Source organism: Nyctibius grandis, chromosome 1, assembly GCF_013368605.1.
Source record: "Nyctibius grandis isolate bNycGra1 chromosome 1, bNycGra1.pri, whole genome shotgun sequence".
In the NCBI taxonomy this organism is placed as follows: domain Eukaryota; kingdom Metazoa; phylum Chordata; class Aves; order Nyctibiiformes; family Nyctibiidae; genus Nyctibius; species Nyctibius grandis.
In genome coordinates this window covers 116,475,310-116,498,253 of record NC_090658.1, presented here as the reverse complement: position 1 = coordinate 116,498,253, position 22,944 = coordinate 116,475,310, and the positions used below count along the sequence as shown (strand labels likewise).

At 46.3% G+C, this 22,944-nt stretch overlaps 1 protein-coding gene across 4 annotated transcripts in view; it reads right to left on the bottom strand.

Moving 5' to 3' along the window:
- Positions 1-606: 606 nt before the first annotated feature.
- Positions 607-22,944, bottom strand: part of HPCAL1 (hippocalcin like 1) — a 72,634-nt gene continuing 50,296 nt past the window's right edge. For 3 of the 4 annotated variants that reach the window (XM_068396968.1, XM_068396961.1, XM_068396976.1), the window contains 3 exons: positions 5,867-6,269; positions 4,605-4,710; positions 607-1,807 (listed from right to left, as the gene is read on the bottom strand). In XM_068396968.1, coding sequence (XP_068253069.1) covers positions 1,710-1,807; positions 4,605-4,710; positions 5,867-6,244 — 582 coding nt within the window. In that variant the 5' untranslated portion in view covers positions 6,245-6,269 and the 3' untranslated portion in view covers positions 607-1,709. Of the gene's footprint in view, positions 1,808-4,604; positions 4,711-5,866; positions 6,270-15,245; positions 15,294-22,944 lie in introns of those variants that run through there. The other variant, XM_068396983.1, reaches the window with a different exon arrangement.

The following is a 22,944-nucleotide window of genomic DNA, read 5'->3' as shown; positions in this document are numbered from 1 at the left end:
ATCCCTTAATTTTTTAATATTAAAGTATTAACAGCTAACCACTACTAGGTCATTCTACACAGCAAAAAATCCCTTAATTACATGCTTAACATTAACCTCAGGCCAAATAATTTGTTGATACTTTATTTTGCAGAGAGGATAGGCTTAAGTAGCTACCTGCAGACTCGACGAAGATGGCGAAAACTGCTTTCCATGCCACCGATGTCAAACACTACTCTAACAGCACATACCTGGTACCTGACAGGAACAAGATACTTTTATTTTTTAAATTTGTGGTCACAACAGCCCGGCCAGCGGGGCCGGCAGCTTTCCCTTTGGCGCCTTGAGCTGCTCCACATCCAGCAGAAACCGAGCTGTCACCTTCCTGTGGTCTTCACCAAGGAATTGCCTTCACCCAGGACCCAGCTGGGATGGAGCAGGATCCCACAGGCACCAATACCACTGTGTTAACCCAGCCACCACAGTGGGCTCGCAGACAAACTTATGCACTTACAAGGCAGCGTGTCTCGGACAAGACGGGGACACATCGGGCAGGGAGCCAGCCTTGTCCTTCACCACACAGGCGATGCTAGGAACTCATTGCATGGGTTAGACCAAGACAGGCAGTGACAAGAAAAGTAGTCTTTTATTTCAATTAATATTTCTTGGCATTAGGCAGATATTAAATAACACTGGAATGCACAAGACTATTAACGTATTGACAGCAAAAGGGAGGAGGTGTAGCCAAGTTGAGAACAGCAGTGCGAGTCACGTCACCTTGGGGCACTCAAAAGCCATTTAATGCAGCAACCACCAGAAAGCAGGACTCCACTGAGAAATACAAAACGAGGATGAACTCCTTTCAGGTCTTTTGTTAATACAGTAACGTTGGAACAATCGACAGTAAAAATGAACAAATATTTGCATTCAGGAATTAAACAGAGTGAAATACCCACAAACTGCTAGTCATGCATTTCTTTTAGAACAGCAATTTGCTAATGCATAAATATCACAAAAAAAACAATCTCCAAGATTTGAATAAATCACAGACAACTAGAAGAAACAAAGCTCGAATTCTATTTTATGCCTTAAATAGATGACCTAAATATTTAAAATTTTACTTCACCATATATATATAATTTATATATATATTAAAAGAAAGACCATTAGATAAGTGCAAGCAATTTTCCTCAAAAAGAAAATTGGAACCATGCCCAGGAAAGCTGCTTTTTTTTTTTCCTTTTTTCAGTTTTTTTTTTTTTTTTTTAACTTTCTACTCCTTTCAGTCCACATTTTTTTTTTTTTACATAGTAATTTCTGAAGCAAAATAAATTATCTACCGTCTGCTATGTCAGGTAAAAGTCCTACCTAGCATCTTCTCGGGAACTACTAGAACATCACCTTTCTTACAGACTAAGTGAAGTGGTATCTCACCAGCGATTTGAACTCTTCTGCAGCTGCATGTAAACATACCTTTCGATTAACGTTTAAAATGTGTAGAGTGAAATCGTAACATTATGGGGGAAGCAGAAACGGAGCTGCCGGAGGAGAGCTGCACCGGTGTTAGTGAGGGGAGCGAGGGCTGGTTCGCTCGGACACACACACGCACACACGATCTGGCAATGGGATCTTATCCGCGAAGTGTGGAGGGATGGTTGAGAAGGCATCCGTTTGCGAGCAAAGCTTGAAGGACACAAGCCGAGATTCTCTGTGCACACTGTCCGCTTTAATCAGAACTGACTCGCGCTACTGGGGTCGCACTGTAACAACCGCACGATGGAGGGATCGCTCTTGGCACCTTTGATGAACTCTTCCAGAGACAGCTTACCTGAAAGGGAGGAAAAACAAAATGGAAATAATTTTTTAAAAGTCAGTTGTTGCTGCCATCATCGCTGTAGCTTAAGAGAACCCCTCCTCCCCGAAGCAACGTACGTATATTTAATCTATCACAAAGGCATCAAGGGGAATTTAGTGCAATGCACAGCAGCCAAATCCTACTCAAGCCCTTAAGCCCAGATGCATTTTTCTTCTGCGAAACAATCTAGCATAACAATTGTTATTTTTTTATTTAAAACGACAGTGCCAAATATAAAAAACACTGTTCTAATATCATTTGGTGGCGTTTTGCCCAGAAGCAGACTATACAAATTACATGACATATGAAAACAAGCTATGGCACCTGAATACAGGTGCACGTTGAAAATGATGCTTACATTATGACATTTTAATCCTAAATATTCCAGATATCCCAACTCTGCCCCCTTGTTTGTTGTGACGTGTAGGGCTGAGCAGTGATGGCTTCTCCTGCACCTACAAGGTCAGGCTGGACGGGGCTCTGAGCAACCTGATCTAGTTGGAAGACGTCCCTGCTTATTGCAGGGGGTTGGACTAGATGACCTTTAAAGGTCCATTCCAGCCCAAATTGTTCTAGGATTCTACGATTCTACCAGCCGCTTGACGTGTCCCGCTGGGTGTACAGGAACAGGACCAGTTTCATGGGGCAGCAAGAAAAGCCAGTCTTGGGGGTCACACCTATTGCCACGTGTCACTCCTGAGCGTTTCTTGTTTATACATCTTCAGTTCAAGCCAGAGGCACTAACTCGGACAGACCCTGTAACAGTCTGTGGGTCTGAAAAGGTGATCTCTGGAGGAGCGACCACCCTGGCATTCCCTGGCTCCAACAGTCCCATGGCACAGCATGGCAAGGAGGAAAGATCTGGTCTCCCAGAAATGAGAAATGAAACAGTTTTCCCTATGAACTGGAGGAGACAAGCATTTGCTGCGTGCCTGACACTGTGTCTGGTGACCTCCCATCTACCTTATGCTCCCAGCATGACCTACCCCTACCCTCACACAACACCCCAAGACGTCCCTACCCAATCCAAACTACTCCGCTCAAGACTGGCAGGACCCACACAGGAACATCTTGCACTTGGCAGCTCCCTGCTGCCACTTTTGGCCACATGTCCCCGAAGGGAGGGAGGCACAAGCTCATCGTGCTGTTTCTCACCAGCCCCAGGATACTCTCAGCCTGCTGTGGAGACAGGGAGAGGACTGAGCTCGGTGGCCAGCACCCGAATCGGGTTGAACAGAGAGGAATGAGCAAACCTTCCTCTTGTAGAAATTACAGAAGCTCAAAAAAACGTGGCATACATCTGCCCTAACTTCTGGCTCTTAAGCTAATGTTCCCAAACCAAGTGTTTTCTTAAGTTTTTATCAGCCTGAAAAAGAATACTCATAAGCATCAGGACATTTATTAGTTTTCCCCTCTCCTTGCAATACTTAATAGCAAAGCACAAATCAAAATCTATTTGCAATGTCCAACAGTGAGACGGGGAAGAAGAAACATTTCCAGGCACCAAGAGCACACGTACTTTCCCGTGTGCAGACCTTATTGCTTGGTGCTGCATGGCTTGCAGGGCTGGTGTTTTACTGGGAATAGGATGACTTTCTTTCAGCAACAAAGTGCAATAGATGGAGGATGTATATAGCAGGTTTTGTGGCCACTACTCTGTTGCACATCTGCACACACCGCTACTTTCCACAGAGCAAAAATACCTTCATCATGTTATTTTAAGGCCCTCCACATGTGAAGTCAGGGGATGAAGTGCTAGTTTTGATGATGTCAAAGGTAAAATACTCAAGGACTTCAGCAAGGCCAGGAATTTGCCCCAGGGGCTGCAGTAGCAGATGCCAAAACGCAGCCATAAAATTCTCTTAAATAAAACTTTTCTATACATAAGATCATATTTTTCCAGGTCTCCATATCTCAGTGCTAGAACCAAATCTTCGCTCTCTCTGAGCACATCAGTAGGATACAGCTCCTGATTTCGACATGGGCAGCTGCCACCTCGGCTGCTGCCAGGGTAATTCCCAGGGAAAGCTCCACCTCAACTGGGTCGAGAGGAAACACGTCAGCAGGCTGATGAGCAGAGGAAATTGCTCAATTTTGCCTGTGTTTTTCAAGCCTAAGGAAATGAGCTAGCTCAGGTGGAGGGGTAGTGATAGGTACGCTGTCAGATAATTTATCAAGTGGCTCCATCAATGGCTTGGGAGCTGTTACATCCCCCTGACGCATGTTGTGACAGAGTAAACTCTGCAGGACCGTGTGTGACGAAGCGTATGTGTACACACGCCACAAACGGGCACAGCAAATAAGTACTATGGACCCAGGGGAATTTTTGCTTTCAGGTACTCAACCACATCCCTGACCCACATCACTGATGACAAGCCCAGGACTGCAACCCTATCAAGGGCAACAGGAGCAAAACCTTGTGCGTAGTTCGTGCTACGCCCAGAGGAAATAACCCAAAGACATTGGACTCAGGGGAGTTTCAGAGGAGCCTTTGCAGAAGGGGATTTACCTGCGAAATGTCGGGGAAGGACTGCTCCCCTCCCATCCCTTCGTCCCCCCCGCAGGAAAAGTCTCTCACCCGCTGCCCACTTATTCACCCTATTTGTTATGGACCGGAGATGTTCACCGAGGCCAGGCAGAGACTAGAGGTACCAGTGGGGACATCCCTGCCTCTACCCGCCCCCCAAATACCATCATCTGCTTTGACAAACACTGGGCTAGAAAACCTGTATTTCTAGAGTCTACAAAGCGGTGCTGGTGGAGAACCTACCATCATTGTTTGTGTCCATCTGTCTGAAGATCTTGTCTGTTCGCTTCTCGGGAGTGGATTCATCTTCTGGCATTTTCATTACTGATGAAACCATTTTGTAGATTGCCTGAGTATTTAAAAAAAAAAAAAAAAAGAAAAAAAAGATGTACGAAAAACACAACCCAAACAATAAAGCATCAGGACTGAGAAAAAGAATTTAAGCCTGTAGCAATAAAAAAAAGGCAGCTGACCCTGGCAGGCAGCTGCAGGACTTTATAAACCAAAACAAATAGGAATTTCTGACTGCAGCTTTTTTTATTTTTCTTTCCTGTATTCATTCACACTTCAAAAGAAGCTCCCGCACCGCTGGGTAAGTTTAACTGAAAGTCAGGGTCTAGATTAATAGACGAGTAGGACTGAGCTAAAATGCAGGAGGCAATGGTGTGTCATTCTCTTTTCTGCAACTGGGCTGAGCCATCGCCTCTTCGGCTGGCTCTCAACATGCTCAGTGAGGTGTATGCATGGGGGGTGTTGTATGGATTACAGGTGAATAGGAATATATAGGAATAGAGGTTGTTTTTCTTTGTGGATGGGTAAGGAAACTCATTTTCAGACTTAAAAGAATGTGAACGAAGACAAGACCTCTTTAGGACACCTGCCATCCTAGCCCTCCTCCTAAATTATCCCTGCTCAGCCATGAGGACCAATTGCCGGGGCACGAGCTTCCCAGTGCTCCCTGCACTGCATTAGAGACACATTTCAGCTGCAGAGCAGATGGCAAGCAGCCCACTGCCAAGGCCAAGCCCTGGCCAGCATGTGGGGCAGGGGCACAGGGGGCTCAGCCCTGCACGCCCCCCCAGTACAGCCTGTGGGCTACGTGCCCCCAGCCTTCGGGAGATGAAGACATGTTACAGCCTTTCATTTGGAGCTCATGTTGACTCAGATTTGAAGTTTCAAAGTATTAATTTTGAGATTAATCAGGTCAGTAAAATTTGCATTTAGGGTTTTTTGATCCCATCAACACCCCACTAAGAAATCCCCAGGGAGAGCTGCAAGATTTTGGCTGCGGGCCAGCTGCTGTTTGTCTCTCGGGCTCTTTCCTCACTTGTACCTCGTAGGTCCTACCATGGTCCCCAGTGTCCTTTTGGGGACCATGGGCTCAGGAGCCTCCCTGGGGCAGGTGGGACCCAGCTCAGCACATCCCTCATCTCCAGCTCCAGCTGTCTCACGGTGAAGAGGTTACAGCAACATGAATAAAATATAAAATAAAGACAACACCTCACCTGCACTATTTCTAGCATTTCCCCGCGGCTGATGTATCCATTGCCATCCAGGTCGTACATACTAAACGCCCACTTCAGCTTCTGTTCCAGCTTGCCCCGAGAGGTGACACTCAGGGCGATGATGAATTCCCTAAAGTCAATCGTCCCATCGCCATTGGTGTCGAAGGTGCGGAAGACGTGCTCCGCAAACTTTGACGCATCACCATAGGGGAAAAAATTGGCATATATTTTTTTGAACTCTTCCACAGTCAAATGGCCCGTCGGGCAATCTTTTAGGAAGCCCTTGTACCACTCCTGTAGCTCGTGGTCTGTGAACTCGGTGTTCTCGCGCAGGTCCTGGAGCACCTCGGGGCGCAGCTTGCTGTTCTGCTTCCCCATCCTCTTCTGGATCCGGGTTCAGCAGCTGCAAAACAAGAGAGCATCCGCCTCAGCTCTGGCCCCACTCGGCGGAGAGGGGCCGGTGGCCAGCAGAGCTCTGCAGGAAATGCAGGCAAGGGGCGAGGGGGAAAGAGGAGAAAAAAGGATGCTATAAATCACTAGGAAAATATCTCATTTCATCTGGCCTCTTTTCCACTCCTCTAGGCTCTCTCAGTTACTAGTATGCTGCAGAAGGACAAGGGAAGGCAGTTTGGAAGGGACCATTTGGGAAATATTAAACTTTGTTATTAATCCTTACTATTTGGGAAAAAATAATTCTCATTATTTTATTCTCTGCTACAATCCCACTCCTCTATCACATGGCTTGTGATGCCCAGGTCTGGATCCCAACTCCTGACCCACTCCAACAGGCTGATCTGCTGCCATGACCCAGCAGGAAGGGACAGCAGCAGAAATGAAAAGTAAAATCCATCTATTCAAAAGTGAAAGTAAGCAGGAATGAAGCGAGGGGCAGGAAGGGCAGGTGGCTCCGTGCCAGCCGCAATCACATCGTCCAGATGCTCTTTGAAATCCCTTGGCTTATGGGGCACTGGTGAGGCAACACCTCGAATACTGTGTTCAGTTTTGAGCCCCTCACTACAAGAAAGACATCGAGGTGCTGGAGTGAGTCCAAAGAAGGGCAACGACACTGGTGAAGGGTCTAGAGCACAAGTCTTATGAGGAGTGGCTGAGGGAACTGGGGTTGTTTAGACTGGAGAAAAGGAGGCTGAGAGGAGACCTTATCGCTCTCTACAAGTACCTGAAAGGAGGTTGTAGCGAGGTGGGTGTTAGTCTCTTCTCTCAAGTAACAAATGATAGGACGAGAGGAAATGGCCTCAAGTTGCACCAACGGAGGTTTAGACTGGATATCAGGAAAAATTTCTTCATTGAAAGGGTTGTCAAACATTGGCACAGGCTGCCCAGGGAAGTGGTGGAGTCACCATCCCTGGAGGTATTTAAAAGATGAGTAGATGTGTTGCTTAGGGACATGGTTTAGTGGTGGACTTGGCAGCGTTAGGTTAACGGTTGGACTCGATCTTAAAGGTCCTTTCCAACCAAAACAATTCTACGATTCTATGATTCTGTCTCCTCCCTCTGCCGTCACAGCAGCACCAGCACAAGGGACTTCATCCTTTCCAGCAGATCATAACCCTCGGCCTCCCCAGACAAGCAGAGAAAAGGGCTTTTTAAAGCAAAATCTTTGGCAAAGCAACTCCTTCCAGGTTTATTGGCGTTTATACTTTTATATAAGCTTATTCAGTAAGCTCAGTATTCCTCAATGTGGGCAAAAGGGCATTTCAACCTCAGGATTTTATCAGGATTTCAGGAGAGGGCTGGGTTTGTCCCCTCCTTTGCAGTGTCTGTGTCACGTGGGTGACTGGGCAGGTGAGACTGCCCAGCAACAGGAAAGCTCCTTCAACAAAGTGAAAGATGGGCAATCTGCACTTAGGAAGTGCAGGTTCCTAAGTGGAACAGGAAAAAAAAAATACCATGATGTATTTTTGGCTTGTATCCCTTTTAGCCTTTCATGGCTTCCCAGCAATACCAAACCAAGCTGCCAAGCAAGAGGTTGAGCTGCATGTCCTTCCCCAGTCTCAAGAGGTTTATTCACAAGCTTTGCACAAAGTCACATCCAAGCCTCTGTGACTGGTCCGGCATAAATGACATTTCTCTGCACAATCTGTTATGGCCCTGTTAGGCTCGCTCACAGACAGTGCAGAAGGCAGGTTAGTAACAGGTCAACAACACCAACAACTCAGAAACTGCAAGAGCTGGGCAACAAAGTGTGCAGAGACTGGGAAAAATATAACAGGAGCTAAGCACTTCCCAGACAGTAAAAATCCCAGGCATGCATAAGAACCTAAAAAAAAAAAAATGTTAAAGGTCAGCAAAAAATAAGTTGCTCTGCAGCAGAGAGATTTTCAACAGCTGAATTTAAGCTCATTTTATTTGTATTCCACTTAGTCTCTGTGTCGCCTCAGCAATGTAAAAAATCCACATCCTGCTCTGTGGCTTAATGCTCAAAGACAAAAACCAGCCAGCTGCTCATTAGTTCAATGCAGCGGGCTTAACGGAAAACTGTGTTATCATTAGCACTTCTGTTTTCTAGAAAAGCTGGCAATATTTCAGCTCCAAGGCTTTGTTTTTGTCCACTATATTGCAGAGTTTTCTCCAGGCCCCTGACATACCTCTGCTTGCTCCCAACATGCAGGGATGCTTACAGCATCATCCCTGCCAGCATCATCCCTAGGAGAGCACTGGGCTGCACTCCAGTTAAACCACTAACTCCCAGCTGCTCCCGCTGCCTTTCCATCTTTGAATCTCCCCTGCTCCAGCTATTCATCCTTGCAGTGCTGAAGGCAGAAAACACAATATTCTACTCTGCTGCAGTCAATTTGCAGAAAACAGTGGCTTAGAGCAAATAACAGTTCGACTATGGTCCTTTTTTTAAGAGCAGAAATTCACAGAATCACAGAATCAACCAGGTTGGAAGAGACCTCAGGGATCATCAAGTCCAACCGTTGCCCTGACACCACCCTGTCAACTAGACCATGGCACTAAGTGCCATGTCCAGTCTTTTCTTAAACACATTCAGAGATAGTGACTCCACCACCTCCCTGGGCAGCCCATTCCAATGTCCAATAACCCTTTCTGTAAAGAAATGCTTCCTGATGTCCAACCTGAACCTCCCCTGGCAAAGCTTGAGGCTGTGCCCTCTTGTCCTATCACTAGTTGCCCGGGAGAAGAGGCCAACTCCCACTTCACTACAACCTCCCTTCAGGTAGGTGTAGACTGCAATAAGGTCACCTCGGAGCCTCCTCTTCTCCAGGCTAAACAACCCCAGCTCCCTCAGCCGTTCCTCGTAGGTCAGACCCTCCAGACCCTTCACCAGCTTGGTCGCCCTCCCCTGGACTCGCTCCAACACCTCAACATCTTTCTTGAAGTGCGGGGCCCAGAACTGGACACAGTATTCAAGGTGTGGCCTCACCAGTGCCGAGTACAGAGGGACGATCACTTCCCTAGACCGGCTGGCTACACTATTCCTAATAGAGGCCAGGATGCCATTGGCCTTCTTGGCCACCTGGGCACACTGCTGGCTCCTGTTTAGCCGGCTGTCGATCAGCACCCCCAGGTCTCTTTCCGCCGGGCCGCTTTCTAACCACTCTTCCCCCAGCCTGTAGCGCTGCATGGGGTTGTTGTGGCCAAAGTGTAAGACCTGGCACTTGTTCTTGTTGAACCTCATGCCGTTGGTCTCGGCCCATCTATCTAACCTGTCCAAATCCCTCTGTAGGGCCTTCCTACCCTCCAGCAGATCGACACTCCCACCCAGCTTGGTGTCATCTGCAAATTTACTGAGGGTGCACTCAATCCCTACGTCTAGATCATCTATAAAGATATTGAACAGCACCGGCCCCAGAACTGAGCCCTGGGGAACACCGCTAGTGACCGGCCACCAGCTGGACTTTGCCCCATTCACCACCACTCTCTGGGCTCGGCCATCCAGCCAGTTTTTAACCCATCCAAGAGTCCACCCATCCAAGCCCCGGGCAGCCAGTTTGTCCAGGAGGATGCTGTGGGAGACAGTGTCAAATGCCTTACTGAAGTCTAGATAGACTACATCCACAGCCCTGCCCTCATCTACTAAGCGGGTCACTTTGTCATAGAAGGAGACCAGGTTGGTTGAGCAGGACCTGCCTTTCATGAATCCATGTTGGCTGGCCCCGATGCCCCCATTGTCCTGCATGTGCCGTGTAATGGCACTCAGGATGATCTGTTCCATCACCTTGCCTGGCACCGAGGTCAGGCTGACAGGCCTATAGTTCCCTGGATCATCCTTCCGGCCCTTCTTGTAGATGGGCGTTACATTTGCTAATTTCCAGTCAGCTGGAACTTCTCCAGTTAACCAGGACTGCCGGTAGATAATCGAGAGTGGTTTGGCTAGTTCATTTGCCAGTTCCTTCATTACTCTGGGGTGAATCCCATCCGGGCCCATAGCCTTGTGGGTGTCCAACTGGCACAGCAGGTCACTAACCGTCTCCTCCTGGATCATGGGAGGTTCACACAGCCCCCCGTCCCTAACTTCAGGCTCTGGGGGCCGAGTCTCCTGAGGACAACCGGTCTTGACATTAAAGACCAAGGCAAAGAAGGCATTGAGCACCTCTGCCTTTTCCTCATCCCCTGCCACTACACTACCCTCCTCATTCAGCAAGTGGTGGAGGCTCTCCTTGACCCTCCTTTTGCTGTTGATGTATTTGTAAAAGCTTTTTTTGTTGTCTTTGACTGTAGCAGCCAAATCGAGCTCTAACTGAGCTTTGGCCCTTCTAATCTTCTCCCTACACGACCTGGCCACGTCCCTATAGACCTCCCAAGTTACCCGACCCTTCTTCCAGAGCAAGGAGGTTCTCTTTTTTTCCTTAAGTTCTAGTCTAAGTTCCCTGTTTAACCAGGCCGGTCTTTTTCCCCGACGGCTTGCCTTCCTACAGACTGGGACAGCCTGCTCCTGAATATTTAGCAATTCCCTTTTGAAGCATGTCCAGCCTTCCTGGACTCCTTTGGCTGGTGGGGATCGGTCCACCAGCCTCTTAAACAGGCTAAAGTCAGCCCGCTGGAAATCTAAGGCAGAAGTTCTACTCTTGCCCCTCCTTACTTCCCCCACATTGTAACACTACATTTTTAACTGTGGGCGAGGAGCTGCCTTTGGGTCTGATCCTTCAGTGAATCCCCTTGGCTTCATGATGCCTGGTCCAAAAGCGGTCCCTGCCTCGCTGGCAGTGCTCTCAGGCTTCCCTGGGAGAGGGGCAGGAGGAGCAGCAGAGCCCGCTTAGTGCAGGAGCTGGACTTTAGGCAGAAATAACCTCAGCTTTAATCATGCACGAGGTTGGGAAACGCATGGTAAAACTTCGAACTGGCAGTTAAAAGAGGTTTGAAAAAGTTTAATGCCATTTCTCCCTGTTCCTGTTATACCTTTATTATTCCTGTTCCCTTAAAACTAGAGGCCCCTAGACAACAGAGAGGTAAGATGTTAACTTCATTTATTAGATGTCACTTCTACTAGCAGTAAGACATATCCTGTTATTTGGATGGATGCTCATTTAATATCAGCTTCAAAAGCTTTATATTCAAGTAGTCTTTGCATTCTACAAATTATAGGTTATTTCAACCCTTCCTCCTCTTTTACATCTTTTTATATCAGGAAAGTAATGTGCAATGCTCTGAACACAACCCTTTTTTGCATATGAGCTTTCTGAAAGACTTCATAATGTGTTCAACCCAAACGTAACCTTGCAGTTGTTGTAACCAATTTGTTACGAATAATTAAATAACCAACATTAACATTAATTTATTAAAGCCTATCTTAAAAAGAAAAAAAACAAACCAGCTTCGATGTGAATTGTGTTGCAGGTAGCTCCGACTAAATATCTCATTAATCATGACAGCAACCCCTGCTGCTGGCATCCAATGGACATTTCATTCGATTGCTATAAAATGCTTTCATCAAATCACTTTCCAGAGGCTCAGCGGCTGATTTAGCCACAAGACCACTCGGAGGATGGCTGCTAATGGAAATCACAGGGAGTGGGTCTGGGATGCTCAGTTCAGTCCTGTGATTAGGGCTGTAGGTTTTTTTTTTTAATGAGCCTGTACCAGCCAAAGCACCCACTGCAGTGGGTGTAGAAGGCAAGGGAGGAGAGACATCCTTGCACCCAAGGTTGCCCCGGGCAGTCAGCAGAGACCATCACACAGCCTGCCTGTCCCTTGTTTCCTACCAAGCCAGGGTGAAATCCAGGGAAGCAATGCTGCACACATCGCAGCAAGGTCCGTCCCTGCTTAGCTTGACAAGCAAAAGCCCTCAGAGCACCCAGCACTACCATAGCAGTAACAAAAATAATAACAGGAGTGCCCTTGAGGTGATCAGGCAAGGAAAAGCTTGGAAGCATAATTGCAGACCAATAGACTTCACAAGTATATCATTGCTCATGAAAGCGATGCTCAGTCATGTAAATCTCAAATGGGGGAAACGCAGATGCATTTTTCTTCCGGTTTCACACTAAAATTTTTGTTAAAATTATGCTGTGCTGCTGCCTGCCTGCAATAAGCTGCATCCAGCCAGGCTAGAAACCAAGATGCCAGAGAACTACTGCCTGAGTATATCCTCCATCCTTCTAGGCTCACCAAAAATAAGCAAGAATGTCATGGCAAAAGCCTAGCAATGAGAAAAAAGGACTTTTACCGAGGCCAAGACACACACCAGTTACGCAGCACTATGGCGAGTAACTGTGGCTAACTCTGAAACAGCCAGAGTAGCAATTCTGTGTTTTTACCAATAGATGGACTGGTTGTCAGCATCCACGCACTGAAGTATTTGAAATACTTGTAACAAAGCTCAGTGCATCCTACTTTTACACGAACTCTCCATCAACCACCAGCTACTGTGGGCAGAAGCGTCCTCTGAGCACATAACCCAAAAAGCTGGAGACCAACCTGGCTTTTTCACTGCAAACCTTCTGAAGGCAAAAACCCCTTGAACTGAACTCCTGATGGGATCCTCTTCGCGCATCAGTTATGGCTGCAAAAGGAGGAATGACTCCTTAGAGATGCAATTCCCTGTGCAAACCCCCTTGGATACTGATTTAGTGTTAAAAAAAAGAAAAATTGACGAAATGCCCGTCTGTAGGACAGAGGTGCTCTCCAACAGAGAAAGCACACAGAGAAATAGAATAAATACTTTTTATATTATCATCTCAGCTATCTGCTTTGCAGGGGGGAATCTAGCACCATTTCTCTTGCAGTGCTCACATATAAAACACAACAAGAAGGTCTGAGACCCGTTATGGTCCTGAAGCTGTAGCACAGTGCCTCTGGGACTGCAGGAGGCCAAAGCAAATGGACAGCATAAGCCAGGCAGCAAATACTGCTCTAAGCTGGTCTGAAATGCAAAAACCATTCCCATAGGGTTGGAAGATTTTTTATGTTAAGACACCTAAAGTGTCAGATCCATCACTGATGCCTTCTGCCTTGGGGTGCAGAAGACGAGACAAAAGGATTTAGCCTGCAGCGACCTTGTGAGCATCATGTTAAGAAAGGCTTTGCTTGGAAATATTACTTTACAGTGATGGTGGCCAAACACTGGCACAGGTTGCCCAGAGAAACTGTGAAGTCTCCATCCTTGGAGATACTGAAAACCCAACTGGACATGGTCCTGGGCCAGCTGCTCTAGCTGACCCTGCTTGAGAAGGGAGGGTGGACTGGCTGATTTCAAAAGGTCCCTACCGACCTCAACCATTCTGTGAAATAGCCTCAATATCCTTTTTCCTACAGCCAGGTGAAGACAAGAGCCATGAGGAGGTCCTGCTCCTCTGGGGCAATTCATCAACCATGGTGTCTTGTTCTGAGGCTGTATTTTTAAAAGTTTGATCCTTGTATTTAAAAAAAAAAACAAACCAAAAAACCACAGGTAGTCCAAATAAAAGCCTCAGTCACTAAAGATCTGTGCTGCCACACTTCAGGAACACACCCTCAGGGAAAAACGTTTCAGGCTCTGGTTGCACCAGTGCTCACCAACTCAGTCAACGCACAGATGTATTTAAGAAGACTCCAGCTTCCGTGGGCCAAGCTGCAAGAGGGAGATGGGATCTTGGGCACCCCAGCTAGCAATAAATGCCTAGCAGTAAGAAAAGATCATGTAGCAAATAGGCTGCAAAATGGGAATATAACAACATCCTCTGGACCATGCTTTGCCCAGGGCCGGCCAAGGGGTCTGATCTGAACTCGGAGGGGAAATGTGCAATTACACAGGCCTGGGACGGATAATGAACTCTGGACGCAAAGAGCAGATTTTGTTACATGTTTTAATGCCGGTATCCTAAGCAACGAGCGTTGCAATAGAGAAGGCACAGCATATACAAATAGGTTGCTATAGATATCTGGTCCTGCCTGGTAAACTCACGTGAACTTCTTTCCTGCCCTACGGCAAAAGCAATGCCAACGCTCACGTACCAGCTACCACAGCAGCCGCTTCGCCTCCCCAAGCTGTAGACTCGGGGCCAAAGCTAACACCTTTTGATAAAAGTTTGAAGTGCAACAAGAAATATCTCCACCTCTTGAAAAGTTAATAATAGAAGCAGCAAGACAAAAGCGAAACCTCAATCAATAACGCCATGAAACATTCAAGCCCTGCAGGAACGCTGCGGGGCTTGAGATGCGAAAGGCTGGCGTCAAGAAGAGCTGAAGCTCCTTCCTCCGCTGCCTTTGGGGAAACAGAAAGAGAAACAAAACCTGACAACAGAAGAACAAACCATACTAAATAAATAAACGGGCTTTTTTAACATTTTCACTTTCAATGACTAATCACGCTTTTATTTAAACAAGTAACATTGCTTACTTGCAATTTATTTTCAAGTTGCATCCTTTTCAGAACCTTATTTTAAAAAGTGGGTGAAGGGGAAGGACCACCGCCTGTATCACAGGCATTTTCAGTTCCAGAAAACCCAGTAACAATTCAGGTATGCACGTGAACACCCTTCCAAAAGGTGCACTGAATTGGTAACAGACCTTGAGCCACCTCACTTTATAAGTTTATCCATAAACACGTACCCAGGAACTGTGTGGTCTTGAAAACCCGATCCCATGTCTACGATGAAAACCCATTAGAGATAACCACCTACCCCCAGCTCGCCAAAAAAAGATACAATTACAAAGGCTCCAATCCTGCAAATAGCTATGTGAGAGGAATATTTCCAGGCTGGCACATTAATTTCACAGAGTGAGCTGCAAGGGCTGAAACCTAAGAGATTCACTTATAGGTCTCTGGATTGCTCATGTGTACTGAAGTCACTTTACTTGGGATTATATTCCTGATTTACAGAGAAAAATCAATTAGGCTCTGACATTGAGCACCGATGCATTAACCTGAGAACCATTTTATGTTTGCATCGTCGGTACATGGTATAGAGGCACTCACAGATGATCGCTGCAGCACCCGCCCAGCCGCTGCAGTCACCGCAGCGAGCCAGGGCACGCTGGTACCCACGGCGCCTGCCGACACTGACCTCCATCACCGGGAGATGAAGTTTGCCATCGAGGGCACGGTTACGGATTCACTGCAAAGAAACAAAAAAACCACAAAACATCCCCAAACATTCACAAATTGCGGCTAATGAGGAAAAACTGAGCCCTGCGTTGGGACCAGAAAAGTGGCAGTTCCTCGGGGAGCTCTCTGTAACGTTCTCCAGCTCAGGGAGGAGAGCTTATTACTGTAAAGGGCAAATATTCCCAATGCAATAAGAAGAGCACAGAATATTTTGAGTAAATTAGGAAATTGAGTTAATTTGGGTGTGAGCAGATTGGCCAGCAATGCAGCTTGTGATTGCAAACAGGAAAAGAAAATCAGGAGTGGATTTTCCTCGTCTCCTCCCTCTGCCCTTTCCTTTTTTTTTAAACAAAACTGAGGGAGAAGCAGCCAGCCCTATTTTGTCTTCAGACACTGCATAAAGTTGGCAAGGCTTAAAAAAAAAAAATTACAGTTTGTTTACACAATATTACAGAGCAAGGAAAACAAGTCTTAGCGGACAAGGTCTTTTTCTGACAAGGCTGGGTTGCATGAGGAAAAACCCACGTCATGTTCACTGAAGATATTATTGTGATATATAATTTTAAATAAAGCTCTGTGAGTGCAGGCCTGCAGGACAGGGAAAGGTGCCTGAATCAAACTGGGAAATTAGAGAGAACATTGCAACCTTTTTCTAAAAATGGAAGAAAAGTGACAAAAATCAGCACAGGGCATTACACTTTTAATATAATTAAAACCACAGAATTAGCACAGTTGGGCTGTTTCATCATTGGATTTTAAAAGTTTCATACGATGCATTTACTTAATTGATGAAGGTAAATCACAGAATCATTCTCTACAGAACAATTACATCCCTGGGAGAAAGGAAGCTGGATTAAATTTCAGAAGAATTAGCCAAAATATGGCAGTATCAAGAGCCAGCCAACGGCACCTGAGCAAACCCCGTAGCTTCAGAGCCATTCACGTGGAGAAGATGGAGAGCTTGGGGACAATGACACTTGCTAAAGAGACAGTGACAGACGATAATCAGCCCTTGGAGGCTGGTCTGCAGGACCATCCTCACTGCTAATGATGCCTAAATGAAAAAAAAAAATCAGATCTGATATCCTTCCCTTCCCCAGCTGCAGGTACGGTGCTGAGATACGGGGGCTGAAGGAATCAATGGGATTTCAGGGTAGCTAATCTGAAACAGGGAAGAGAAGAGAGTTGGGTTTGTTTCCAAGGAGTGGAAAGAAACTTCTTTTTTTTTAAAAAAAAGCGCATCACTTAGCAGAGGTATGCTTAGTAAAAAGATGCTCAGAAATGTGGTTTTCGAGATACGCCAACTAGCTACCTTTAACAGAAATTCAACTAACATTTATTTAGATGCTTAATTAAAAATACTGAAGCACTGGTGGGAAAGAAATCAAGCAAAAGAGAAAGACTGTTTGTCACTAACATTTTCATCCACCAAATACACAGCTATTGCTAACAATTGCAACTACTACCCATTTTTTTATTCCAAAAATCTCAAATCTAATATAAAAGCATTAATTTATTTTACTAATCTGGCTTTCTAAATGACCTTTTTTTATTTTTTTTTTAACACAGACCATCACTTTACAATGACACAAAAGCCACTGGTTAACTTCCTTGTAAAAATACACTCCACTAAACCAAAATTCTTCTCAAAACACTGTTCCTTAGTGGCAACCACTAATAACAGTAATCTAATTGTTTCACACCTTTATTTTCCTGTTTGTTGAATGAAAAAACACTGAAGTTAAAAATCTAAAAGCAAACCTGGAGTTTAACTTTTTTTTTTTCTTGCAGAGGTGTAAAAACCCTGTGAAATAAAAACTGTAAAATAACTACACAAGAACAGCATCTCACCCATAAGGAAGGAACCTGGTTCTGCTGGATGCAGCAATTCAGGCAGCAGAAGACCAAACCTTCTGCTGGTAGGAATCAGCCCAGGCTTTACGCTAGCTGAAGGTTTTACTCAAGTCTTGGTGCAGATGACAGCAATTTTTAAAAATTTATTTTTAAAATCAAGGAGCCAAAAGTGCAGAGACTACTATCACGTGCAGAAAAGCCATGCCTCCAGCACGTCTTGGACAAGAGCATCACATGAGAAATGTGACACAAGGTTTGTGCTCAGATTAGTATCAGGGCAACCACAAGCCTTTGTGCCTTGAGAATGCAACGCCTTGTACTGAATCATAGTCAAATCTATGCTGGGATGCAGACACCTGTCTGGGGCAACATCCTGCTGTCCTCCTGGGATGGCAAGGTCTGCCCACGCCAAGGCATGCTTGGGCTGGTGGCTCCCCATGGGCAACGTGTGCAAGGACACACGCGGGTGTTCGCTCGAGGCAGTGCCTCGGTGGTGCGAACTCCAGAGCCGACGGTCACAGGGATAAGCAGGGCGCTGGCGTTCCTGTTAGGTGGATCCTGAATGCAAAGTGCCATTTTCTATACCCACTGCAGAGACAAGAAGGACATCTTTGTTTGATCAGCAGTGATATGACAGACCATCTCTCTGGCCATGCTCAGTGATGCAAGTAATACCCACTCTCATCTGTTACTTAGTTCGCATCATCAAAAATGGGAGAAGACCTCCAGAACACAGGAGACATCGTATTATTTTGTGTCTAGTTCCTACAAGATCAGTACAAAAATGGGGCAACATGCCTTCACTGAGCTGTCAGGGAGTCGCTTGCTGGACCCTCCCAGCAGCTGCATCTAAGGCAAGCAGAGGCTGATGCAGCAGCATGGCAGGACATCCTCAGTCTCAGCCCAGGTGCTAAGTAGTTGCAACTTCCATTAATCCTGAACACTCAACAGTATGATCTGCTTTTAAGTGCATTCACTATAAATTATGCAGAAAAGCAATATGACTGTCTCAGAGAAAGGGAGTGCTCCCTATCAGAGAAGACAGCTGAATACCCCCTGACCCAGACACACGACGACATTTTTAGGGGCACCAAGAACAGCCCTGTGAAAATCCTTTCTCTCCTCCGGCATTTCTGTGTGGCATTCAACACTTGAATGCAAATCATCTTGGAAGCAAACCATGCAATCTGCGCTCAAGACATCACTTTTTCCATTAACCTCCACCACAGAGCTCCATCCCCAGCAATATCCACACCAAATGTGCTTTTCCGAGCGCTGCGGGTGAGGGCTGCCTGGAGCTGAGTCTCTGTCAGCAGGCTGGGTAAGACAGCAAATGGAAAATCAAATCACACGGAATTTTATATTTATATCTAAGTGATGCCAGTAGTGGCCAAATGGGTGTATTTTCCTCCCTAAGTGGGTACAGTAACAGGAAGGAGATGTGATGGTTTTGAGGCAGGAAGCACCCCAACAGGCATGGGATGAGAAGAGCTGACCTCCATCTGAGACCACACACGGGGCACATCCTGTCCCACCGCCTTGGTGCCGCATTAGTGAAGGTCTCAATTGGAAAAACAGGAAATGTACTCTCTCAACAGTGATGCTGAAGGTGGACATTCATGGGGGCAGAAGGGGATGAGGGAGAAAAACCTACTCCTGATACCACCACAAGCTCTCTTTCAGATGGCACTAACTTTGTGAACTTTGTTTTAGCAAAGGAAAAAAAAAAAAAAAAAGCACACAATCAGTAAGGTTTTAACACATCAGACCATGGACAAATAAGCTCTTCTGGGTCCGGCCATGCCAGGATACTGACGCCAGCCACTTTTTGATCTTTTATTACTCTGGTCTCTGAAGAGACCCTAAGCTATATCTGATACCAACTACTAGTCAGCTTCACTTCTAACAGGGCTACAGAAAATCCTACTAAACCCAAGACTTTCACCAGCTTCTGCATCTTTCACAAACCAAGATCCACGCTAGCCACCAGGCTGGCATTTTTTTTTTAATCTTCCTTACCCAAGGATGACATACCTATTTTCCTGGAAATTTTCAGCAACTTTTCTGAACGAGGAGAAGGTATCCTGTGTGAGAAACCATGTCAACAAGACCTTTCCGTAAGCACAACATTTGTGTAACGTCAACACAATAATTTATAATTTATTTTTTCCTCTTCAGAGGAACAGGAAAGAAGTGTTTAAAAGAACGCGGCAGTGGTTAAAAGGAGGGCTACTCTGGCGGAGAATGGTGCACTAATTGAAAGCTTCTGAAGTGATGCCTTCTCCTGGGGTGTGCAGACATCATCTTTCAGCACACAACAGCAAGGTCGCTTCCCTTTGCCTTGAAGCCTGCTAACAGCTTTGTGTTGGCAGTACGTACACTGAAAAGGGAAGGCCAGTGAATGCATCACCTTCAGAGTCAGGGGAGTCAGCTCCAAAACTGATGTAGATGTTTGGAGTCACACTAGCATCAGGGAAGAGGTTCCTGCAGAGGAAGGTGAAGCTTTGTCTGCTCAGCTGAAGGCAGTCTGGACCATGGAGGCTCCAGGTAGATCTTCCAGCTGATGCTCTGCCCTGGCTGAGCATCCCGTTCAGTCTCTCCTCTCTGCAAACACAGGCATGATCCTGCTGCTGGACTTTCCTGCGATATACCCAGCACAACAGAAATAGTCCCACATTTCTCCCCCATGCTCTGAAGAGAGTAGGCGGTACCTTAAAAGCATTTCAGGCCCTCACATTCTTATGGTTAACATTTATTTTTTTTAGCTTCTTGACCCTCTATCGCAGAGATCATGACTTGACAGACTTATTTTGAGACCTTCCTTAAATTTCACAACTAAAAGCAGCAGCAAGCAACAATCAGGCTCCCAAAGGAAGGTCAGCCCCCATATTTCCTCTCTGCAACACCAACATTTCCAGCTGCAGGAGGGGTGGTGGGGCAGGGCAGAGAGACGGGTATTTATATATCCCATAGCCCAGCCCAGGACAGCACTCTTCAGCATTTTGGTGCCAAAGCCTTCTCTTTTGGAAAAGGAGAGGAGCCGCAGCTGAAGATGACCCCGTTGAACAACAGCGCATCGCCCCGGCATGCTCGGTTTTGGAGCGACTCCAAGCAGGGTGGGACTGTAAGGAAGTGGACAAAAGCTTTGGATAGAGATCTACGGGGAGGAAGCGCTTCCTACTTCCTATACTCCACAGAAAGGACGAGGGCTTTAAATAACCCTCCTCCCAAGCCCTGCTGAAGACCAAAAGGGTTGCCGCTGGAAGAAAGTCTTATCTGGCTGGGATCTGGCTGAACGCTGCTGGGGGTCTCCCATGGGATGTGGCTGCCCTGCTGCAGTTCCTACCACTTTGGTGGGAAGGGGAAGACTGGGCTGCCCACAGTCCCATTGTGACTGGCACCATTCAGATAAAAAAGCCTGTGGAAAGCCCAGGACAGGGCTCTCAGCTCCTCCACCAATGGTGCAGAGCCAGACTTGCTCCCCGAGAACAACCTTTGATGAAAAAGGAAAATCAAGAAGCTACATTTACTCTTTGCAATGCCATCTTGACATCACGCTATTTCTCAGCCCCATTCCCCTTTTAGCCCTTTCTTGTACGGCCTATAGGGCTGCAGCAGCCCCTTTATTCTGATGGATGGAGACACTCAACCTGCTCCATCCATCTCTCCCCGCTCCCTCCCTCCCCACCTCTACAGCCACACCGGAACTTCCCCCCTTGCCTCCCTCCTGCCTCTTGCATGGTCCCACATGTAGACCATGAACACTGGAGCCAGGACAACCTGTAGGTTGTACTGATAAGCAAATAACAGACATTGACCAAAAAAACCCCACTCCTAACAAATACTGATGGAATATGTACTTTGCTTAGATGTAACAGAATCAGACCCTAAATACAGCAATACATATCTGCAGACCACACAGATCTTTCCTCTGTACAGTACTGCGTCAGTCGTCTTATCTGTCCATTTTAATGTACATATTCAGTTGTCACACCTCTTACCTGCCCTGTTCTCCACCCCGAGCATCAGCCCGTGGGAGGACACCTGTTTGTCATTTTTCAACCCATCCTTAGTGTGCTGGAGCACCCAGTGCCTATTAACCCAATAGAAGATGACTTGTGCTGTGCCAAAGCTGCTTAAATCTACATCTCAGATATTTTCAATGGGCTGGAATACTTAATAACAGCAAATAAGGGAGAGACGGAAGGAAACCACAGGTTTGGAAAATATCAGGCTAGACAGATTAAGAAGCAATGTAGAAAAAATATACTGCAAATTATATTCTCAAAACAAAAATGATGATACAGGCAGGTCGAAAAGAACCCAGTTGCGCACACATTTTTGCTACGGTCTCTGGTAAGAAATGGCATTGCTTTGAAATGGGATTGAATAAACAAACTTCACCTTCCTGAAGGAAAAAATTAGTTCATGAATGGCTTTGTACAGAGCAATTACCCACCGGTTTGGAACAGACGTCTGTGGTTTTGACCTGCTGAGATAGCCATCGAAACTGCGCTTGGTCAGAAACTGGGAAAGATAAAGTGATCAACGCCTCCCGCTTTTATAAGGGAGTGAAAGAGTCAAAACTATTTCTCATAGCAATTATCTGCCAGGTTCTGGGTTCACTGGACAACAAAACACGCTCAGTAAATGTACTGCTGTTGTAAAACTCCCGCGTTATCTCTACTAATTATGGCAATACGGCAAGTGCTCAGCTGAGAAGGCGGCTTTGTTGGGCTCAAATTAGACAAAGTGCAGTAAGAAACAGCCTGTGGTGACACCAAATTCGCAGCCAGGGGTGAGAGAGGCAGACCTGCCTGAGAGCCTGCCCTGGTGAGACGGCGTCTCCACCACAGGCATGTACTGAAGTGAAGACGCTGAGCGCCACTCTTCCTGCAAACTCATTTCAGCTATTATAGGTTATTTCTCTTTTTCTTCTTGCTTCCAAACCATCTCAGTGTCCTATAAGCTTCCGTTACTCAGCCTTGTCCTAATGGCTTCCGTACAGAGCTATGTCAGGGTGGATGTATCTCAATACACTCGCACTTTAATGCAGTCAATACTAATTATTTTCTATATTCCTAAAGATGAGCTGCTCCTCTTGGAAATACAGTCATACTGAGGCCCGTAAAGCATCACACAGACACGTGTTTGGATGTTTAGGTAAGTGTTAGGGGAGCTTACGCCCAACAAGAGTTCATCTGTCACACCAGGGTGAAAGTGGCACTGGGAAGCCCTGGCTGTCTGCCTTTGCATATTTTTCCTGCTTCTTGCTGAGACACAATGGTCACTTGTGCATAAACCCCGGCAAGCTTTACCCCTCCTCATATAACCGACAAGACCAAACTAATGGTGCTGCGATTTCCCTCACTCCGCTGAGCTAACAGTGCGGATTCAACAGGGGAAGGGACCATCCAGCTCATCAGGTTTGGCCCCTCGTACGGCAGATCTAGCATCACTCATTGACTTTCTTCTTGAGCTTCATCCCAAAAGCCAGCCAGACTTTATTCCCACCACCCCAATCACAGGCCTGATTCCTCTAACAGCTCAAAACCATCTTCTAACTTCCATCCCAAATGTGTTCAGTGCTGTTTACAGCATTTGCTCTGGTCCCAACATAATCTTCTCTAGAACTTCCCCTCTGCTACGCACATTTATAGAGAGCCATCGCCAGAGGTAGGTGTCGATCCCTTCTCCCAAGTAACAAATGACAGGA